Consider the following 19,968-nt stretch of genomic DNA (forward strand, 5'->3'; position numbering starts at 1 on the left):
AGTCAGCTTCTCCCTCATGTCTTTCAGGTCCTTTCACTTTGTGACTTTCCCTGTTTATCTTACTGTTGCTCATTCTCCTCACCTCCTCTCCAAACCTGATTTTTTCTTCTCAGCAAGGAGGTCACCAGTCGGCCCCAGGAAACAAATCCTGTCTCCATCAGCCTGGCCCACCCTCCAGCAATCAGGATGTGACAGATGCCCTTTACTCAGATCACAAGAAAACAACACTGATAACAATAATTTACTAATTTTGTGGATAAAATTGGTATTAGATACATTTTGTACATCATATAAACTAGACCCATACAATACAGCACAGCACATACATATTTTCTCTTTCATACAAACAACTGCATGCACACTCTTTCCATATTTTAGATATACTATTTACAAACTGTTCATGGCCTCTCCAAGTGTTTGTCATTTCTTACAGTCTTATTACTTCAACATGGCTGAAGTAAAGATTTGTTGCAATATCTGAGGAATCTTCTTTAAGTCAAGACACACAAAGGAGTGACCGGCGGGAAGGGCCTTGGTGAGCCGGGCTGCCTGGTCGCCCAGAGATCCAATGAAGATGGCGTAGGTGTTAACAGTACTCTCAGCAGTCAGGGCCTTGGCCAGCTCACTGGGGCGAATCCCATACCTATCAAGATTGGCATCAGAAAGCAAGATAACAAACCTCTCGTCGGCCTCCTCTGTTGCCATATGCTTTACAGCAGTCATTGCCGCCTCAAGAGTGTGGTCGCCACTTAGACAAAACTGAGCATGCGCTTGCATTGTCTTCAGGACATCCAAACGTTCCTTGTTATTGCTGGGAACATTATCAGACTCCACAAAGGGAACGGCATGCTCTTCACCCGAATGTCCATATATATCAAACTTGAACTTTGTTTCAAATCCTTCAAATGCCTCCATCACCATCAGCGTTGCCTCCAGCTCCCGCTCCAGCCGGCCATCATGACCATTGAATCGGTACATTGATCCTGACACGTCCACCACCAGGCGGAGGCGCTTGGGGTGAGTCTGTGGAGCACCAACCTCAGGCTCCTCCTCACGCCTCTGTCGGTAAATGTTCCTCTCCCCGGCCAGTCCCTCAATGAGCTTTGTGTCGTCCAGCTCACCAGCAGTGCGGTGACGGAGCCACTGCCTCTCCTTCCCTTTAGCTTGGAGGGTGTTGATGATGCCACGCAGTGCTCGAACTTGTGACTCCACACTCTTTGCTAGTCTCTCATACAGGGAAGCATCATACTCACTCATCTTGATCTGACGCAGTCGATCCTTAAAAGCTTTCTGCGCCATCTCTCGTGCAGCTCGTCTCACTTCCTCAGGCACTGCATCCTTCTCGGCCTGACTCACCTGATGGACATCATGGCCAGCATCCAGGCGGTAAGGTCCCCCCTTGCCACCCAGACCAGCCGTGTCCCGGCCACCTGTCCCGCCAGCCCAGGTGTTACCCCCAACATGAGGCTCATTGTCAGGGTCTTCCTTGCCATGCTTGGGTTCAGTAACATCCTCTCCACTGTAGCGCTCAACATCCAGCCTCAAGTGACCCGTATCCTCACCAATCATCTTGCGCCACTCAGCCAGAGCTCTCTCTAGTCCTTCACTTCCTGTCTGCCACAGACGTAGCACTCCACTGGAATCCACTGAAACCACTCCCTGGCCAGAGGTTGCTGCTAACACAAGTGGAGTGGTGCGTGCTGCTGCTGCCCATGCCCAGTAGGGTGAGGCTTGCGATGCCCGAGGCACAGGCACATAGCTCACACTACGATTCACCAAATCTGTGACTTCTAAGAACAAACAATTTCTGGCTGGTGTCTGATTGTATTCAAAAGCATCATCTGGAGCATTATCTACATACCTTACAATCTGTCCACAATCCCTGAGTGTAACAGTAATGCTGGCTGGGTCACAGCCAGGAACAAGATCATTGAGGGACGTATCTTTACGCTCCCACATGTAAACTTCATTCTCACTGGCATCAAGTTCAGGGAACCCTACAGCAACAGCAGCTAGTGCATCTTTAGGAGCAATAAGGCGGCTTGGGGCACTGATCTGTTGCTGCAGTGCTGAGGACAAGACAAAGTCACTCAAATTGTACGGAGCAACAGTAGAGATGGTGATGTGCCGCCCTCCATCCTTCACTGTCTGTGACACTGGATGGAGCACAAACTCAGACTCTTCTCTCCTCAGCAGCCACTTATCACCATCCTGATCTGCAACCAGCCACTGATGATTGTCATCTAACACATGAAATGATGACATGGAAAGAGGCATGTTTATTGACTCCATTACTTCCTCAATTAAATCTACAAAAATTACACTTCCACCACCAACTTCCCACAGGTAGAGCTGTCCATAACCTGCTCTGTCCTTACACATACGAAGGTATGTTTGTTTGCCTGACCCAATCTTCTTTAAAAATGTCTCTGTAGCAACTTCAAACATGGAGCTGAGCTGTATCCCAGTAGCAGTGCCTTTCTCATCATCAATAACCAGAAGTGTGTTGGAAACTTCCTCGTGGACAGCAACAGTCCCATTGTGCAAGTTTGCCACCTTCAGCCTTGGCTGATATGCCGAGCGATAACGTGGTAGGAATTCATGGAGGAGTGTCTGCTTCAGTTCCTTGGTGCCTTTGGGAACCAGAGAATAAAGGGCTGCAGGAGCCACAGAAGTCACATATATGGTGTCATCCAGGGAGTCTTGGGAGCCTCCCAGACTAACAGCCACATCAGTGATGAGAGCAGTCTCATACAGAGGGAGAGGCCAGTAGCTCTGTTGTTCTGTGAATACCGATGACCTTGCCTGAACAGCATCAACCTCCTGGTGGGACACATTCAGCCATGCTGGACTCTGGAAAAAATACACCGCACAAATGTTAATAATTGTGTACAGATGTCATGAGTCCATCTTCCAAAGTCTGGATCTGACAGAACTCAACTTACAATGTTTATGAAATCTTTCACAAAAGTATTACCTCAGAGGTACTAAGTGTATTTACTGTGGTGGTGATAACATAAGTAATAAATATGTATTTCAAACTTCAGAATGGCAAGAGAAATGGATGACAAGATTTCAACATGGTGCAAATAACTGATTTTAAGATTAATGAAGAAATATTTGATAAGTACTACACGTATACTTACTAACAACAAATTTTCCTGACAAGCAAAACTACACCTAAATGTCAAATATAAAAGCACATGTGATGAGAAATAATGAGTGAGTGTCCAACCTTGTATCTTAGAGGAGAGACATCAACGGGCAGCCTCATGAGAGCCGTCTTTCCTCGGTGGCGCTGGGCAATGACCTGCCAGCCGGCTGCCAGAGTGGGTTCAGGCAGAGGGATTCTGACAATGCAGAAGAGTGAGGTTAGTGAAACAACAGCAAGAAAATCTATATTTATTCTTACTTCCCCATTAATTAAGTAAATTATCTATCTATTTAAATAACATCATCCAATCTGTCTAGCAAGGTTTGATGACTTTTAATACAAATTAAATGCTAACTAACAAATATTTATGAATTTCATGTTTATTTCATAGACATTTTGTTCAGATTCTGTGGCATACCACTATGGCTGAAATGGTACACAGTTCCATTCATCAAATTCTTAGAAGACCAAGACCTCACCAGATGAGCCATTTCACTCAACATTTACCTCATGGCCCTATATCAACTTGACATCTTCTTAATGGAAGTTTGTGATTTCTGAATACATATTCCATTACATGTAAACATAAATATGTTCATAGCTCATAGCACAGTATCATAATAGACATTGTTAATTACATATTCATATATGTATACTATGATATCTATTAGCATTCAAGAAACATACATTCAATATGAATTGTTGTTCCATTGCTTTCTGCACTAATGAGCACTGCCACACATGTCCATCATTACTCTGAACACCAAGTTATTGATATCAGTCATATGCTCACAACACTGAAGCTTTGTGGTTCCCTGAGGACACAGGTCAGGCAAGATGGTGTGAACAAACCTCAGAAAATGAAGAATGTTACCCGTTCTAAGTGATGTGCTGGCCAATCCTCTCTATCTGTCTATTGTGCTGATGCTTTGCCTCCAAGGAGATGCAAAGGCAGAGAAGCTTCCACCTGTCCCTATGTACACATTACCTTCTTGTTTGCCAAAGCAAATTATCAATTACTAACACTTTCTTTATTTACCCTATTCTTCCATCTTCTAAGTGGCCTTCCACTTTGCTCACATATTCTTTTTTTTTACAAACTCCTTCAACCATTCCTAATCTTATTCATATCCATATTACATTGCTATACCATATCAGGCTGACATCTCTCACAGAGACAGTCAGCTGGAAAAAGACACCCACACATGTACACTCATAAGCACACCACATTTGTTAATACAAGCCTGTACTTGGGTAATAAAAACAATAAATAATGTAGACCTGAGGTGAGGCAATACATACAATATTTATTCTTGTAGGTTTCTGTGACAACTAACAAGTGTTAAAAAGAACAAAAATGAACTGAAAACATGAACAAGCAGTATTTATAACTCAAACTCTTGCTAGCATTCTACCTTTATGTATATCAACAAAATATACACACCATCTACACAGATACTTAATTTTAATCTTTCAGCTAAAAATAAAAACTTGCATTGTCCTTGTGTTGCAAAGAATACTCTTAAAAATGGAATAATTAACATAAAGATATACATAGAATTATAAGACAAGAATTATGAGGTAATAGTGAAATTTGATTGCCTAATAAATAAAATGCATAGTAAATATATATACATGACAAACTCAGCAGAATATCCTGCATTAAAAAATGGGATACAAATTTAAGGAGATCATTTAAAATAGTTTTGTCTGCTTATTAGACAATGTTTTTCATTTAAAGAAGAACTCTTCTGTACAGTTATAGAGTAATTTTACAGTTCCTAGGAAAGTAATATAAATAATCTTTTTTTTTCACTTTAAAACAACATGAACATAAAAAGAAATAGGTTTTTCAAGCACTACATAATATTTCTATCAATATTCTTCTTTTCCAAATAGCTATTGAATTGTTTGTAAATTTGGAGGGAAATCTTTTACTTAGTGCAAAAATCTTCAAATCTTAAATTCTGAATATCTAGTTCAGAATAAAATTCATAATGATATTCTCAACTATAATGTTTCAGGAAGTCATAAATGTAAACAAAACTAAAATAAGTGAGTGGAAGTCATAACTTACAAATTTATACTTACCACAGAATAATAAGGATTTTTTTTTCTGTATCTCTTACCATTGTTTGTCTTCTTTTTATGCCATCTTATACAGGACACATTTTCTTTAGATGCTTCCCTATAATTCTACATACAGGATAAAACTGTAGAAAATGCTATTCAAACTAGAATATGATCACCAAAGCAACCTTACCTAAAGCAAAACAATAAAAACACTAACAGTTAAGACTACAAAGAGCGAGTGCATCTTATGCTTACTTCTTGGCCAGGTTGACATTCTTGGTGGAGGTGCCAATGGGAATGCCATGACGATGCATTACTCGCACCAATGTTTCTTTGGCGTCACCGGACCACGAGTCAAAGTCGATCACATTGCGCACCACACTTGCCACTCCATCATCCGGGAATGCCTGCAAGAGTGGGTGAGCTCTGATGACTTCATAAGAGGTAGGAATGAACTGGTCCTCAAATAAAGTGGACTGAGTAATCAGGTTATTTGTGCTGATTAGACAAATTCATGGGATGTTTTATAGATTTAGCTTCCCTTATTTTCTTCAATTCTTATGTTCTTAACTTATCTTGATCACAAGATAAGGACCAGTGCACTCCATGAGGTTTCTGTGATGCTAAAGAATGTAGCAAAATGAACTGCTACTGTGTTCTTTCCTCCCAAGCAGCATGATCAAGAGAAGACCTGATCCCAGATGAAGCTGTGATATACTTAGCCTAATGCATGTGGTGCTTCTTTGATGTGAGAATGATAAAACAAGAAAATTCAACACTGATCTAAAAAAAAAGAATTACTGTTATTGGATCCTGTTAAAAGTCTACCATAGATTCTAAGCCCAATTCGTAAAAAGAATGACTATAATGACAATAGTGACAATGATGATAATGATGATAATGAATAATGATGGTCAAAATAAATCTATCTTCACTTACAAAATATTTCCATTATGCTTATGAATGTGCAAAAAAAAAATATCAGTGTAATACGTATATATAATCACACAACACATAACAGTCTGTGATTTAGTGTTGATCATCCTTAACGCAATGAATACACATCACACACCAGTACTGATAGGTGATGGGCCTTACCTGCAGGTGCTTGATGATGTTGACCACCTCTCTTGTAGAGTACGGATACTGGATCAGTGCCTGGTCAGCCAAGTCCCGCAACTCACTGAAGGCCCCCACCAGGTGGCGCATGGTCTCCTCAGGCACATCAGGGCCATACGAACGCAGCAGAGCCATCTCAGATTCAATGCTTGGGTTGTCAATGGCATGGCAGCTGAAGAGGTCACCTGTGGATATAACAAACTCATGGTTGTCAAGGAATCTAGTGTCTTCGCACACTTTTCCTAACTAAATTGGCTTGAAAGTTTAGTTAGTGTAATGACACATTTCTAAATATATGACATATTTAAAGGGTGTACTTACCAGAGCAAAATCACTATTCAACTTTTTACTTTGGTCTTAAGAGGAATATTACAACTAAAATCATAAGCTGGCATAGAATCTCATCAACATACATGATACATATAATGGTTACATTTATCAAACTTATAAGACAAAAAGGTAAAGGCGGTTTTTAAATGCTTGCTTTATACACTATTATACTAATTTCCAAACTGTAATGTTAAAAGATAAATCAAATGATATTTATCAACCGGTGCCCAACCAAGGAAAAATCCAAATGAAAAGACTCCCACATTGCATTTCAAGGTGAACAAGGCAATGAATCCACAGAATATTACCCAGGGCACCGAAGAAGTCGTTGCCAAGGAAGGGAAAGCCTGGACGGTTGGCGAGCACAATCATGCGGAAGTCTGGGTGGGAGATGATGATGTTTGGTGCCTGTGACGCAGCGAGTGGGTGGGAGCTTGGAACAATGCGGCGCCCATCTGACAGAAGCATCTCTCCATTCTCAACTAGCGTCTGAAGGGAAAATGTGAGCAGAAATTCATATATATTCAACAGAAGCATCTTTCAGTAATCATCCACTGGTGTCTGTAAGTAAAATGTGAGCCGAAACTTTTATATACCAACCTGTATCTCATTAATGATTAACTATACATTATGGACATCATGGTTTTGTCATGTTAATGCCACTCTGACTCACTGAATTATAATACACAGTGAATGTAGTTATGATTTATGCTGGAAATTATAAAATACAATAATAATGATAATTTTAGAAAAAGAAAGGCAGGCTAATGACTATGAAACAAAATAAAAGAACTTTATTACATGCTGCAGCTTAAAAGTTATGAAAGTTGATTGTCTAAAAGAAAGTACTAGCCAATCCCAGCCCCAAAAGTAACACAATTGTAATGCTTAGTCCTTACAAGTTTGCCAGAGATTAGATAAGGACACAGATAGGGATAGGGACAGATAGATACAGACAGGGATAGGTAGAGATAAGAGATAAGGATGGGTAGAGATAAGTATAGATAAATACAAATGGGAAGAGGGATATATAAAGATACATATAGGTACAGAAATATCAAATAGGATAGGTACATATAGAGATAGGCACAGTAGTGATGGCAGCAGTGCATGTCCTTCTGCTTCCTCACCTTCAGCACACAGGTGACATATGTGGGGGCCTTGTCAGCCTCATCCACCACCAGCACCCGGCCAGTCTTGACGGCCACCACCAGCGGCGAGTCCTCGTACTGAATGAGCCCCTCACGCACCACCGGCTGGATTGTCAAACTCTGCACTGTTGTGTCTCTGTGGTAAGGTAGGAATTATTCAGGTATGAATATCAAGTACATGAGAGGGTGAGTTTCATGTATAATCTTGGTATGACATAAAACTGCTTCGGGATCTAGACAAAGCTTTATCACATATGTGTGTACAGTATTTACCTTGTTGTACTGTACAGGATTCAAGCAGGGCTCATAGTGTCCTGTCTCCATGTCTCCATTTATCCAATTTTTCTTTAAAGTTTATCCAATTTTTCCATTTCCACCGGGGAATCGAACCCCGGTCCTCTGGCTTGTGAAGCCAGCGCTCTAACCACTGATCTACCAGGTGTGTGTGTGTGTGTGTGTGTGTGTGTGTGTGTGTGTGTGTGTGTGTGTGTGTGTGTGTGTGTGTGTGTGTGTGTGTGTGTGTGTGTGTGTGTATTTACCTAATTGTATTTACCTAATTGTAACATACGGGAAAAGAGCTATGCTCGTGTTGTCCCGTCTCCATATCTATTAATGTCCAGCTTTTTCTTAAAATCATGAATATTCCTTGCGTTGACCACTTCCACGTCTAAACTATTCCATGCTTCCACCCTTCTATGAGGGAAGCTATATTTTTCACATCTCTCCTATAAGTGGCCATTTTAGTTTTTTCCCATGCCCTCTCGACATTCTTCCATTCCACATACACAGATCTTCCCTATCCATTTTTCCATGCCAATCATCACTCTGTATATTGCTATCAGGTCTCCCTTTCTCTCTGTTTTCCAGGGTTGGAAGTTGCATTCTTTTCAGTCTGTCTTCATAAGTCAAATCTCTTAAGTCAGGCACCATTTTCGTTGCAGCCCTCTGTACTTTCTCTAGTTTCCTTATGTGTTTCTTTAAGTTCGAGCCCACTGTATTGTTGCATATTCAAGCCTCGGTCTTATCATTGCAGTAATTATTTTCTTCATCATTTCTTCATCTAGATATACGAACGCCACTCTTATGTTCCTCAATAAGTTCAATACTTCTCCAATTATTTTGTTTATATGTCTCTCTGGCGATAGGTCATTGGTAATTGTCACCCCAAGGTCTTTTTCTTCATGACTGGTTTTATGTCTTCATTTCCTATCTTGTACATACTCCTGATTCTTCTTTCACTCTTGCCAAACTCTATTTTCTTGCATTTTGTCGTGTTGAACTCCATTTGCCATGTACAGCTCCATTTCCATATTCTGTCCAAGTCTTCCTGGAGTAGTTCGCAATCTTTGTCACATCTCACTTTTCGTAACAATTTTGCATCGTCTGCAAATAGGCTCACATAACTGGACACCCCATCCACCATGTCATTTATGTAGACTGCGAACATTACTGGTGCCAACACTGATCCCTGTGGAACTCCACTCTCCACCAATCCCCATTCTGATGGTCTGTCCTTAATTATTGTTCTCATTTCTCTTCCTACCAAAAGTCTTCCATCCATTTTAGTAAACTGCCATGCACTCCTCCTACCATTTCAAGTTTCCAGATCAGTCTCTGGTGTGGTACCTTATCAAAGGCCTTTTTTAAATCCAGATATATTCCATCAGCCCAACCATCTCTTTCCTGTATTACATCTATCACCCTCGAATAGTAACATATCAGGTTTGTCGTGCATGAACGCCCTTTCCTAAAACCAAATTGACACTCACAAAGTATGTCATTTTTCTCCAAGAAGTCTGTCCATCTAGTCTTCACCACCCTCTCACACATCTTAGCTACCACACTTGTAAGTGACACTGGTCTATAGTTCAATGGGTCTCTCTTGTTACCTGATTTATAGATTGGGACAATGTTAGCTCTTTTCCAGTCTTGGGGCACTACGCCTTCCCTTAATGAGGCATCAATTACTTCACAAACTTTTTCTGCCAATTGCTCCCTGCATTCTCTTAAAATCCATCCTGATACCCCATCAGGTCCCACAGCTTTTCTCACTTCTAAACTCCCCATCATGTTCTTGATCTCCTCCACCGTTACTTGAAACTCCTTCATAATCCCTTTCTGTTCCATTACCAGTGGTTTGTCAAAAGCAGTCTCCTTTGTGAATACCTTCCGAAAGCATCCATTCATAGCCTCTGCCATTTCCTGGGATCTTCACTGTATACTCCATTTACTTCTAAACTTTCAATACTTTCTCTATTTTTGATGTTGTTGTTCACATGTCTGTAAAAAAGCCTTGGTTGGTCTTTACATTTATCAATTATATCCTTTTCTTGTTTCTTTCTTTCTTCTCTTCTAATCAACACATATTCATTTCTTGCTCTTTTGTAACTTTCCCACTGCTTAATCCGTCTTTTCCTTCTCCACCTCTTCCATGCATCCTCTTTTCTTGTTCTAGCCTTTTCACATCTATCGTTAAACCAGTCCTGCTTTCCAACTTCTCTATGTTGTCTTATTGGTACAAATTTTTCTCACCTTCTTTGTATATTTTTATAAATTCCTTCCACTTTTCATTTGCTCCTTAGCACTCTTGAATTTCATCCAATTTGTCTCTTGAAAGAATTTCTTTAGGTTTCCAAAATCTGTCTTGGCATAATTCCATCTTCCCACTTTATATTCTTCATTTCTTCTAGATTTCTCTTCGTCTATCACCTTGAACTCCAAAACTGCATGATCACTCTTTGCTAAAGGGCACTCCACCCTCATCTCCTCAATGACCATTGGCTCTGTACTAAAGACCAAGTCCAGTCTTGACGATGCTCCCTCTCCTCCAAACCTAGTATCTTCTTTGACCCACTGAGTTAACACATTTTCCATTGCCAGTGTCAATAGTGTATTTCCCCATGTTGTCTCTGATCCTTCCATTGACCAGTCCTCCCAACACACCTCTTTACAATTAAAATCTCCCATCATTATAGTTCGTTCACAGCCACCCAACATTTCTTCCAGACATGTTCCTGTATCACTTATCATTTCTTCATATTCCTGTACTGACCATGCATTTGTCTTAGGTGGTACGTACACCACTATGTAGTGCCTCTTTTTCCTTCATTAGTTTCTGCTCTGATCTTTAGCACTTCTGCCTTTCCCATACCTTTTTCACTTGATCCACCTTTATATCTTTTTAACCAGCAACATCACTCCTCCTCCCATCTTACCTACTCTATTTCTTTTCCAAACGTTATATTTCCTTCTCCAACCTTCATCAGGTCTTCTCCTCTCTCAGTTTTGTTTCAGTAAGACCCACAATATCTGGGTTCTTGTCCCTCAAGTAATCGTTGAGTTCTAAAATCCCGATATCACTCCATTTATGTTGGAATACATTACATTTCGCTCATATGTAAGTTTCTTTAGTCCTTTCTTGCTGTACTTTTCTGGGTTATGAACCACTTCCTCAGTCTCATATCCAAGATTCTCCAGAAAACTCTTTCTTCTCTTCTTCTGTCCTCTCTTCATTTTTTTCAAAGCCTCCTTTCTCAACTCATTTAACATTTCTCTTTCCTTTTCACCGAGATCTCTTCTCAACCAAATCTTCCTTGTTGTTTCCTGCTGGGCTAGCCTCCATGACTTCTCCACCAATTCATCTACATCCTTTTGTGACTTAAGTTTGATTCTTATTGGCCTCATACCTTCTCTTGTGAACTTTCCAATTCTATGGAAGTCCTCTATTTCTTGTACTAGGTCTTTTCCCTCCTCTTGCACCACATTAATGATATTATTTATCACCTTTTTTATGTTTTTCTCTCTCTCATTTTACTCGGTGTCTTATCCTCCTCCACACCAAATATCACCACACATCTCTTTTTGTCTACAGTTTCCCTCACCAATGTCTCATTTGACTTAATAACCTTCACCACTTTCTCAGCTATCTTCTCTTCTATGATCTGTTGATCTATAATTTCAGCAAGGCCCAAAGTTTTCTCCCTGACTCTTTGATTTCCTTTTCCAGACTTGCAACTTTGTAATTTACCTCCTTTCTTTCCACTTCCTGACTTTTTTCCATTCAGCCTGCTTCTCCATCACTTTTCCTAGAGATTCTCCACATTTTTCGCAATTCACTTTAATTAGCTTAACTTCCTCTTTCAGTGCTGCATTTTCCTTCTTCATATCGGCACAGTCTCTTTTACATTGTCATAACTCGTTTCCAGGCCCTCATACTTTTCAAACAGTTTTTCAATTTTACCTTCTAACTCCAGAATTTTCTTCACATAAGTGCTCTTCTCCATTATTCCTTGAAACCCTGTGAAGTCTGATTCCTCTTTCGAGTTCACGGCCGCCATGTTGCGCAGACGTAAACAAACCAGCTGATGGCTCAAACGCAGGCTACAGTTTATATTTACCTTCACTGGACATTATTTTGCTAATCAACAGTTAACATGACTATATGGAGACGGGACAAACATTACCAGCTCCTTTCCCACCTTGGTTACTCTTAGGTAACTGTGTGTGTGTGTGTGTGTGTGTGTGTGTGTGTGTGTGCAAAGGGGGGACATGACAAGCATGATCAAGGCAACCTTTACAAATGATTGCAGAAAGTGGGAGACATTTATATGCTATTCAATTCCATTAGAGGAAATAAGTATGCACCATATATTTATATACCTTAATAAATGTATTCATAAACATTCATATATATCACATCATTATCTATTTATTTGATATTTTCATTATTGCACTATTTTTATCCTATAACTACTTTGCATTACAGAAAAACTTACTATACAGAAACACTAATGAATAACAGCGTAAGTAGAGGGTAAAGCATTACGAGGCGCCTCACCTGTGGAGTTGGATGTATTCCCGAGGCGAGACAAGAGATAGAGGAACCTGTCGGCCAGCTTGTTCTTGCCAACACCTTGATTCCCCACCAGCAAAAGATGGTCCCCTAACAGCCAGTCCTGAAGCATATTCTCCAAGACAGCCACATGCTGTCATAACAGGAGCAATTAAGGAACCATGGAACAATGAGCAACTTCACTAAATATTCTGATGCTAAACATATAATCATACACACTTAAAGAATACAAAAGAAATCAAATATAAACTAAAAAATTACAAAAGTAAATCACTTCACACATGTAAGTACAAAAAAAAAATCTGCGAAATATAGGTAATATCTTGATATGACAAAAATTCTTGTGACTTTGGTCTGTTGAACTGATAAAAGTAAACACTACTAGGTATAACTTAATTCCAACTACCTTATATTTGAGTCAGTTAGTTGAGAATGCAGAAAAAAGCATTACCTGGTCAATATCAAAGAAAAGAGTGTCAGGAATCTTGGTGGCATTGTCAGGAGTGTAGACCTGAGCATGGGTGTCCCCAATCCTCAGCACTCCATCCTTCACCTCACACACCAGCTCCCTGCTTCCCAATTCCTTGACTTTTGTGATGCCTCGGTTCTCCAGTGTTATGTCTAGAGCTTGTTTGGCCAGCGGAGGAAGAAACCTGGAAGTTTTCACATAATAATAAGTATTCCCTCTTATACCATCTGAAACAGCCATTTATTGTTGTTCTTTCTAAGTTATATAAGGGTAGTTTCCATCTTACATCTTTTATTTATTATCAGCACATAACATTACCTTGCAAGACAGGCCTTGTACACTGCAGTATTAAGGTCAAAATTTGGGTAAGCTCTGAAGCGTTTTGCTATCCTGATGATCTGCCGCAGGGAGAGGGACTCTGCCAAGGATCGCATTGCTGGGTCAGTGGAGACAGACAGCTGGGAGGCCAGGGATATCAGCTGCTCTACTGCTGGGTCACAGTCACCAACCTGCAGTGAAGGAAAGTACCATACAAATATCTCTTTTCATCATACATGATTTATTTCAACATCAAAAATCTCAATTAGTTTTTATAGACAAATAATATTGATAATAATTTAGGTCATGAGATGAATAATGACTTCAGTGCTTCAGAGAGTACAGATGAATACATAATATCTCACCAGTTTCACAATGAGGTTGTTAGTCTCCTGAGCACTGAGGCGTCTCATGTTGTGGTAGAGGAAGAGGGTGAGGGCCTCAGGGGTGAGCCACTGCCCCTGGGCCGCACCAAGCACGGGAGGCTCTGCCAGTGCCACGATTCGGAAAGCTGGGTGGATGCGGTGGAGACCTTTGGCCAACATTTCCTCATCTGACAGACTACTCTTCCTCTTGACAGCATCATAGCGCTCGGCACGCAGCAACCTTGACCCATCATACAGCTGCAGCTCTCGGTCGTGGACCAACCTGAAATAAAAGATGATGTACTTGATTTTCTCATTAACTGTCATCATTTGGTAAATAAAAATCACAACAGGAATGCCTACAAAATGCTTCTCATTTCTCTGCTCTTTCCATATGATTAATAGAGGTTGGTCATCAATATTGTATATGTAATTTGCCAACTCAGGAACTTAGAAGAGATCGTCTATGTATCTTAATGTAATAGTAAAAATCTAAACTCCTTCATCGTAATAAAAAAGATTAAAGAATCACTGTCACCTAAAGTTCCACAACACACAAGTCAGTGCTCACCTGTGCAGCACAGCCAAGGTTCCGTGGTGGAGCCTGTGAATGCCGTCAAGGATGGCCATCTTGCCCTCCAGAGCGGCAGTCACCAGGGGAGAGAACTGCCAGGTGGTGTCTCCAGTTGGGGAGGTGACCCGCTGCTGCACCAGGTCACGGGAGGTCATGTCCTGAGTGGAACAAGAAAGAATGTCAAATTTCTCTTTCATACTTAAAATATAAAACTGGAACTATATTAGTGGGACAGCCAATGTTAGCCAAACTCTTCTCTCATTATTTCAACTTCTAAATGTTTTACAAGAGAACACTACAGTACTACTAATAGCTTTCAAAGCTGCATGCAACTAAAAAGCAGCTGTAACATATTTGATGAATCCTAAAGAAATACTACTACTCACCTGGTACAAAAGAATAGGCTCTGTCTGGTAGCCCAACAAATGAGCCATCTTTGCCACAACTGCAGATTTGCCACAGCCTCGAGGGCCAATGACACACATGTCAGCAACACTGTGGCTCTGCAGCAGGTCTGCCAAAACCTCGTGGTGGTACGGCGTGAACACAAAGGATGGTGGATGACTTCCCCAGCTATTTCCCGAGGTCAGCTGTGAGGAATATTATTTTATCATTCATCTATCTATATACCAGACCAGCAATCACATATAAATCAGTACACACTCTCTCACAGCTCCTAGGTGTTACCACTTTTTTTTTTCATTTTTTTCTGCCATTATAAAGTGTGGATACAAGCAATTCAAGTCAGAGATAAGTTATATATTATAATGGTATGATAGTTTATGCCCTAATTTAAGACCTATTTCTTAAACAATAATATATTACCTACAAGTATATACCAGGCTAGCAATCCTACACAAGATGGCCCAGACAAGGCACCACACATTCACACACATCTTTCACATTCTAAAGTCTGTCAGCCAATGGTAGAAAGGGACAATCTCTTGGCCCACAGTTGACAATGACCATGATTAAATTATTCATAGCAAACACATTAATTTCAAATGATGCCTTTGCAACCTAGAAAACAAATGCAAAAAACAAAGGTATTCTGAGCCATGACCATAATACAGCTGAGTTTATTACCTGAGCTGTGGCCTTCTTGCCCTCCACCTTGAGCACCACCTCGGCAGTGTTGGGGGAGCCGTCCTTCGCCTGCACCCGCTTCACCTCATTCACTCCCTCCTTGGTGTTGCTGCGCTGAAATACACAATAGATGGTTAATGCTGAATCTTGTGTCATGGAAGATGGTGATGGTGATGATGCTTGTGACTACACTGCTGCATGATATTAGTGGCAGTTTATGACAGATTAAAACAGAAATACTACTGTACTTAGAAATCTGCAATCTAGTGTGAGAAATCCATGAAAAGACAAAAAAAATGGTGATCTATTCTGACAGCATAGGAGCTAAACAAAATTAACAATTTTTTTTTTTTGCATTTCCATCACTCAGGTTTATATCAGGTGAGAGTTTTACCAGGAAAGAGTTGAAGCTGAAGGTTGACAGTGCATCCTCGACAGACTTGAAGGAATCCTGCTGGAGGAACACAGGGTAGGGGTACAGTCTCATCACCAGCCTGGATGGGTCCACAGAGGAAAGTGATCCTGAGGGAAGAAAGAAGAGCTTACTAACAAGGACACTGATATCAAGAATTAATGTATATCTCTTCATTCTCTTATTACAAAGCTATTCAGAACCTGCAATGGCAATGTTGGATGCAATGTGTTGAGAGCTTTCATTTCATTCTATATTTTGAGGACACACACACACACACACACACACACACACACACACACACACACAGCATTGATAAGTGGAATAAACTGAGCAGTCACATTGATGTGTGTCAATCAGATGAAAGAGATATGACAGGAATGGACAAGGAGACAGGACACAGAGAGCTTAGCCGGGTAGCTCAGTGGTTAGAGCGCTGGCTTCACAAGCCAGAGGACTGGGGTTCGATTCCCGGCCGGGTGGAGATATTTGGGTGTGTCTCCTTTCACGTAGCCCCTGTTCACCTAGCAGTGAGTAGGTACGGGATGTAAATCGAGGAGTTGTGACCTTGTTGTCCCGGTGTGTGGTGTGTGCCTGGTCTCAGGCCTATCCAAAGATCGGAAATAATGAGCTCTGAGCTCGTTCCGTAGGGTAACGTCTGGCTGTCTCGTCAGAGACTGCAGCAGATCAAACAGTGAACACACACACACACACACACACACACACACACACACACACACACACACACACACACACACACACACACACAACAAGTATTTACTAAAGAAACAATGTTTGTAAAGCCTCAGAATGTGGAAGGAAATGTGCACATGGATGACATTAAGATACCTAAAAAGGAGTTATATAAAATGTTGGAGGAACTTAAAGATGATAAAGCGATGGGACCAGATGAAGTTTCAGGTAAATTATTGAAGGAATGTAGAGAAGAATTGATAGATCCATTATATGATATTATAAGGTGCTCATTAGAAATGGGGGAAGTACTGGTAGAGTGGAAAAGAGCTGAAGTGGTGCCCATTTATAAGGGAGGCAGTAAGGAAGAGCCTCTTAACTATAGACCTGTGTCTTTAACAAGTGTGGTCGGTAAGATTTGTGAGAGGGTGATAAAAAAATATAGGATACGGGTCTTGGAGGATCATAAGTTATTATCAGATCATCAATTTGGTTTTAGGAAAGGGAGATCATGTGTAACGAATCTACTGAGCTTTTATTTGGGAGTGGTTGACAAAATACAAGAGAGAAAAGGATGGATGGACTGTGTATATTTGAATCTGAAAAAGGCTTTGACAAGGTACCTCACATGAGACTGCTATGGAAATTAGAGATTTATGGAGGACTGAAGGGAAAATTGTTAAAATGGATGGAAAACTATTTGAGATGGAGAGAGATGAGAACGGTAATAAGGGATGCAAAGTCGGACTGGTTGGTGGTGGAGAGTGGAGTCCCACAAGGTTCAGTGCTGGCACCAATACTTTTCCTTGTCTATATTAATGATATGCCAGAGGGAGTAAACAGTTATATTAATTTGTTTGCAGATGATGCGAAATTGTGTAGGTGTGTGAAGAGTGAAGAAGATTGTGAAATTTTACAGGCAGATCTAGATAGGATTTGGGAGTGGAGCAAGAGGCGGGAGATGGAATTTAATCTGAGCAAAAGTCATGTAATGGAGATGGGGAAGAGTGGAAGACGGCCAAGAGGGTTATATAAAATGGGTGAAGGAGTAGTGTTGAAAAAGGTGGAAAAGGAAAAGGATTTGGGAGTGATAATACAAGACCATGGGTAGTTTGAGGCTCATATTGACAAGATGTTTGGAGAAATATAATTTGATTAGAAATACTGGATTAGCCTTTCATTATATGGTTAAAGATATGATGAAGAAATTAATTAGTACTGTAATTAGACCAAGATTGGAATATGCTAGGGTGGTTTGGTCCCCTTATAAAAAGAAGCATATAAGGAAGTTGGAGAGATTGCAGAGAATGGCAACAAAAATGGTTCCGGAATTGGCAGAAATGACCTATGAGGAGAGATTAAAAGAAATGAATTTGCTCACCTTGGAACAAAGAAGAGAAAGAGGAGATTTAATACAGGTTTATAAACTGTTGAACGGTTTAGATGAAGTGGATAATGAGCAATTGATGTTGAGAGAGGAAAAAATTAAATAGAACTACGAGATCACATAGTAAAAAGATAGCCAAGGGAATATGCTTGAAAGATGTGAAGAAATATAGTTTCCCAAAGAGATGTGTGGAAGTGTGGAATAGTATGAGTGAGGAGGTGGTGTCAGCGAGGAGTGTGCATAGTTTTAAAGGAAAGTTGGATGTGTATAGATATGGAGACGGGGCCACACGAGTATAATACCCAGGCCATGTAAAAATTACAACTAGGTGAATACAACTAGGTGAATACACACACACCATTTCTGATTTTTTAATAGACTGGTATGGAATGTGTAGTGTAGGTAGGAATAATAAAGTTTAAGATGAGTCCACAGATCATACTGTCAAAACTGAAAGGACAAAGGAGGAGTGAAGGAAGGTAAGGAAGGAAAGTAATAATGAATAAAGAAAAAAAGAAGTAAGAGACTGAGAACAGACATGATATACAAGACACAAAAAAAGACGTTAAAGAAGAATATAAGAGAAAAAGAAAGGTAAAGAAATATTGAAAACAATAATGTAAAAAAAAAAAAAAAGAGAAAAAAAAAACAGATAAAGACCAAAAGAAAAGAAGCCTAACATTACCATGATGGAGATGGCGAGGCCAAGGTTGTCCACGGGGAAGTCTGGCAGGCCGAGAGACTTGGACTCCGGGGTGAGCAGCGTGTGGGCTAGGGAAAGGCAGCGGGACGTGACATCGCGGTCCACTCCAGGGTGACGCTCCAGTAGCTGCTCAAAGTGCTCCTGTGAGAGTTAAATACACTAAATGAATAAACAATAAACTAAGAGAGAGAGTGTGTGTGTGTGTGTGTGTGTGTGTGTAAGATATGTGAAAAAATGCCAGATACAAAATTACTAAAAACCGATGCTACACAAAATAATCAAACTTCTTTTCCCACTTTTCTGAATAACATTTTAGACAGACAGACACACAGGGAGTGCTGAAGTTGCCCTCGTTGACGCCAGGGACGTACTGTGTTTCGCTAAGTTTGCAACTTTGCACTAATAGCAGGTCACTCGGATATACGGTAAAGGTAAGCAGCAACCATTTGTATTCTAATTAATTTATTTTCGACATCTTAAAAAAAAATAAGACAGGCGAAGTCTGAAGAGGAAATTGATTCAAGAAATGCCCAACGGATAAACAGACAACTGGCGCACCATGTTAGATAAATAAATGAATAAACAAACAAGTAAATAAGACATGTTATGGAAGACTAGGACGTACTTGAGGCCCGTGTATGTCATACCGCACTACTTCCATCTGATCCTCCTTTTACTACGCCACTGCATAATTATAAAGGTAGTTAGGTTCGTAAAAGAAGTTACGCATTATATAATCACTACTTCTACTAAGAGAGAGAGAGAGAGAGAGAGAGAGAGAGAGAGAGAGACGTAAAATGAAATAGAAACAAACAGGCACAAACTATTATAAAATTGCACATAATGCTGCTTAACTTTGCACAATAAAATAAAGAAACTACATGCAAATTACTACTCTTCGTGGCATGATGAGAAGAGAGCCTCATTAGACGACAGCGAAACACAGAGACACGCTTGCAAATAATATTCAACAAATCTGAGTACTTCTGTAAGTTTGCATGTGGAGCAAATAGTGAAAACATAAATTCACATGATTTCGCTTGATGGGGTGAAATTATATGGAACTGCAAGATAAGTACTGCAAGGAAGCGATGGTAAATGTTGTTCTTGAAGGAGTTTATGTAGACGAGGTGGGTGGAAGACAGTTAGTGTGTTTGACTACCCTAACGATCTCATTAAACGAACAAATGAGTAGAGTGTAACTGCATCTGAGGGAGGGAAAGCAAATAATTTCCTTGCAACGCTAGGCTGGTTTTGTTTTAATGATTCCTTCCCTCTCTGA

At 40.3% G+C, this 19,968-nt stretch overlaps 1 protein-coding gene across 1 annotated transcript in view; it reads right to left on the reverse strand.

Annotated features, from left to right (window-relative positions):
• Window positions 1-228: 228 nt before the first annotated feature.
• The window catches only part of LOC123518564 (von Willebrand factor A domain-containing protein 8-like), a 124,766-nt gene continuing 105,026 nt past the window's right edge, over window positions 229-19,968 (reverse strand). Inside the window, 17 exon segments of the mRNA XM_045279418.1 lie at window positions 229-2,853; window positions 3,236-3,350; window positions 5,483-5,634; window positions 6,326-6,531; window positions 6,985-7,165; window positions 7,807-7,963; window positions 12,665-12,692; window positions 12,695-12,812; window positions 13,131-13,332; window positions 13,467-13,657; window positions 13,832-14,114; window positions 14,403-14,563; window positions 14,792-14,995; window positions 15,492-15,605; window positions 15,886-16,007; window positions 17,395-17,401; window positions 18,669-18,827. Coding sequence (XP_045135353.1) covers window positions 439-2,853; window positions 3,236-3,350; window positions 5,483-5,634; window positions 6,326-6,531; window positions 6,985-7,165; window positions 7,807-7,963; window positions 12,665-12,692; window positions 12,695-12,812; window positions 13,131-13,332; window positions 13,467-13,657; window positions 13,832-14,114; window positions 14,403-14,563; window positions 14,792-14,995; window positions 15,492-15,605; window positions 15,886-16,007; window positions 17,395-17,401; window positions 18,669-18,827 — 4,815 coding nt within the window. The 3' untranslated portion in view covers window positions 229-438.

This window comes from Portunus trituberculatus, chromosome 44, assembly GCF_017591435.1.
Source record: "Portunus trituberculatus isolate SZX2019 chromosome 44, ASM1759143v1, whole genome shotgun sequence".
NCBI classification, from domain to species: domain Eukaryota; kingdom Metazoa; phylum Arthropoda; class Malacostraca; order Decapoda; family Portunidae; genus Portunus; species Portunus trituberculatus.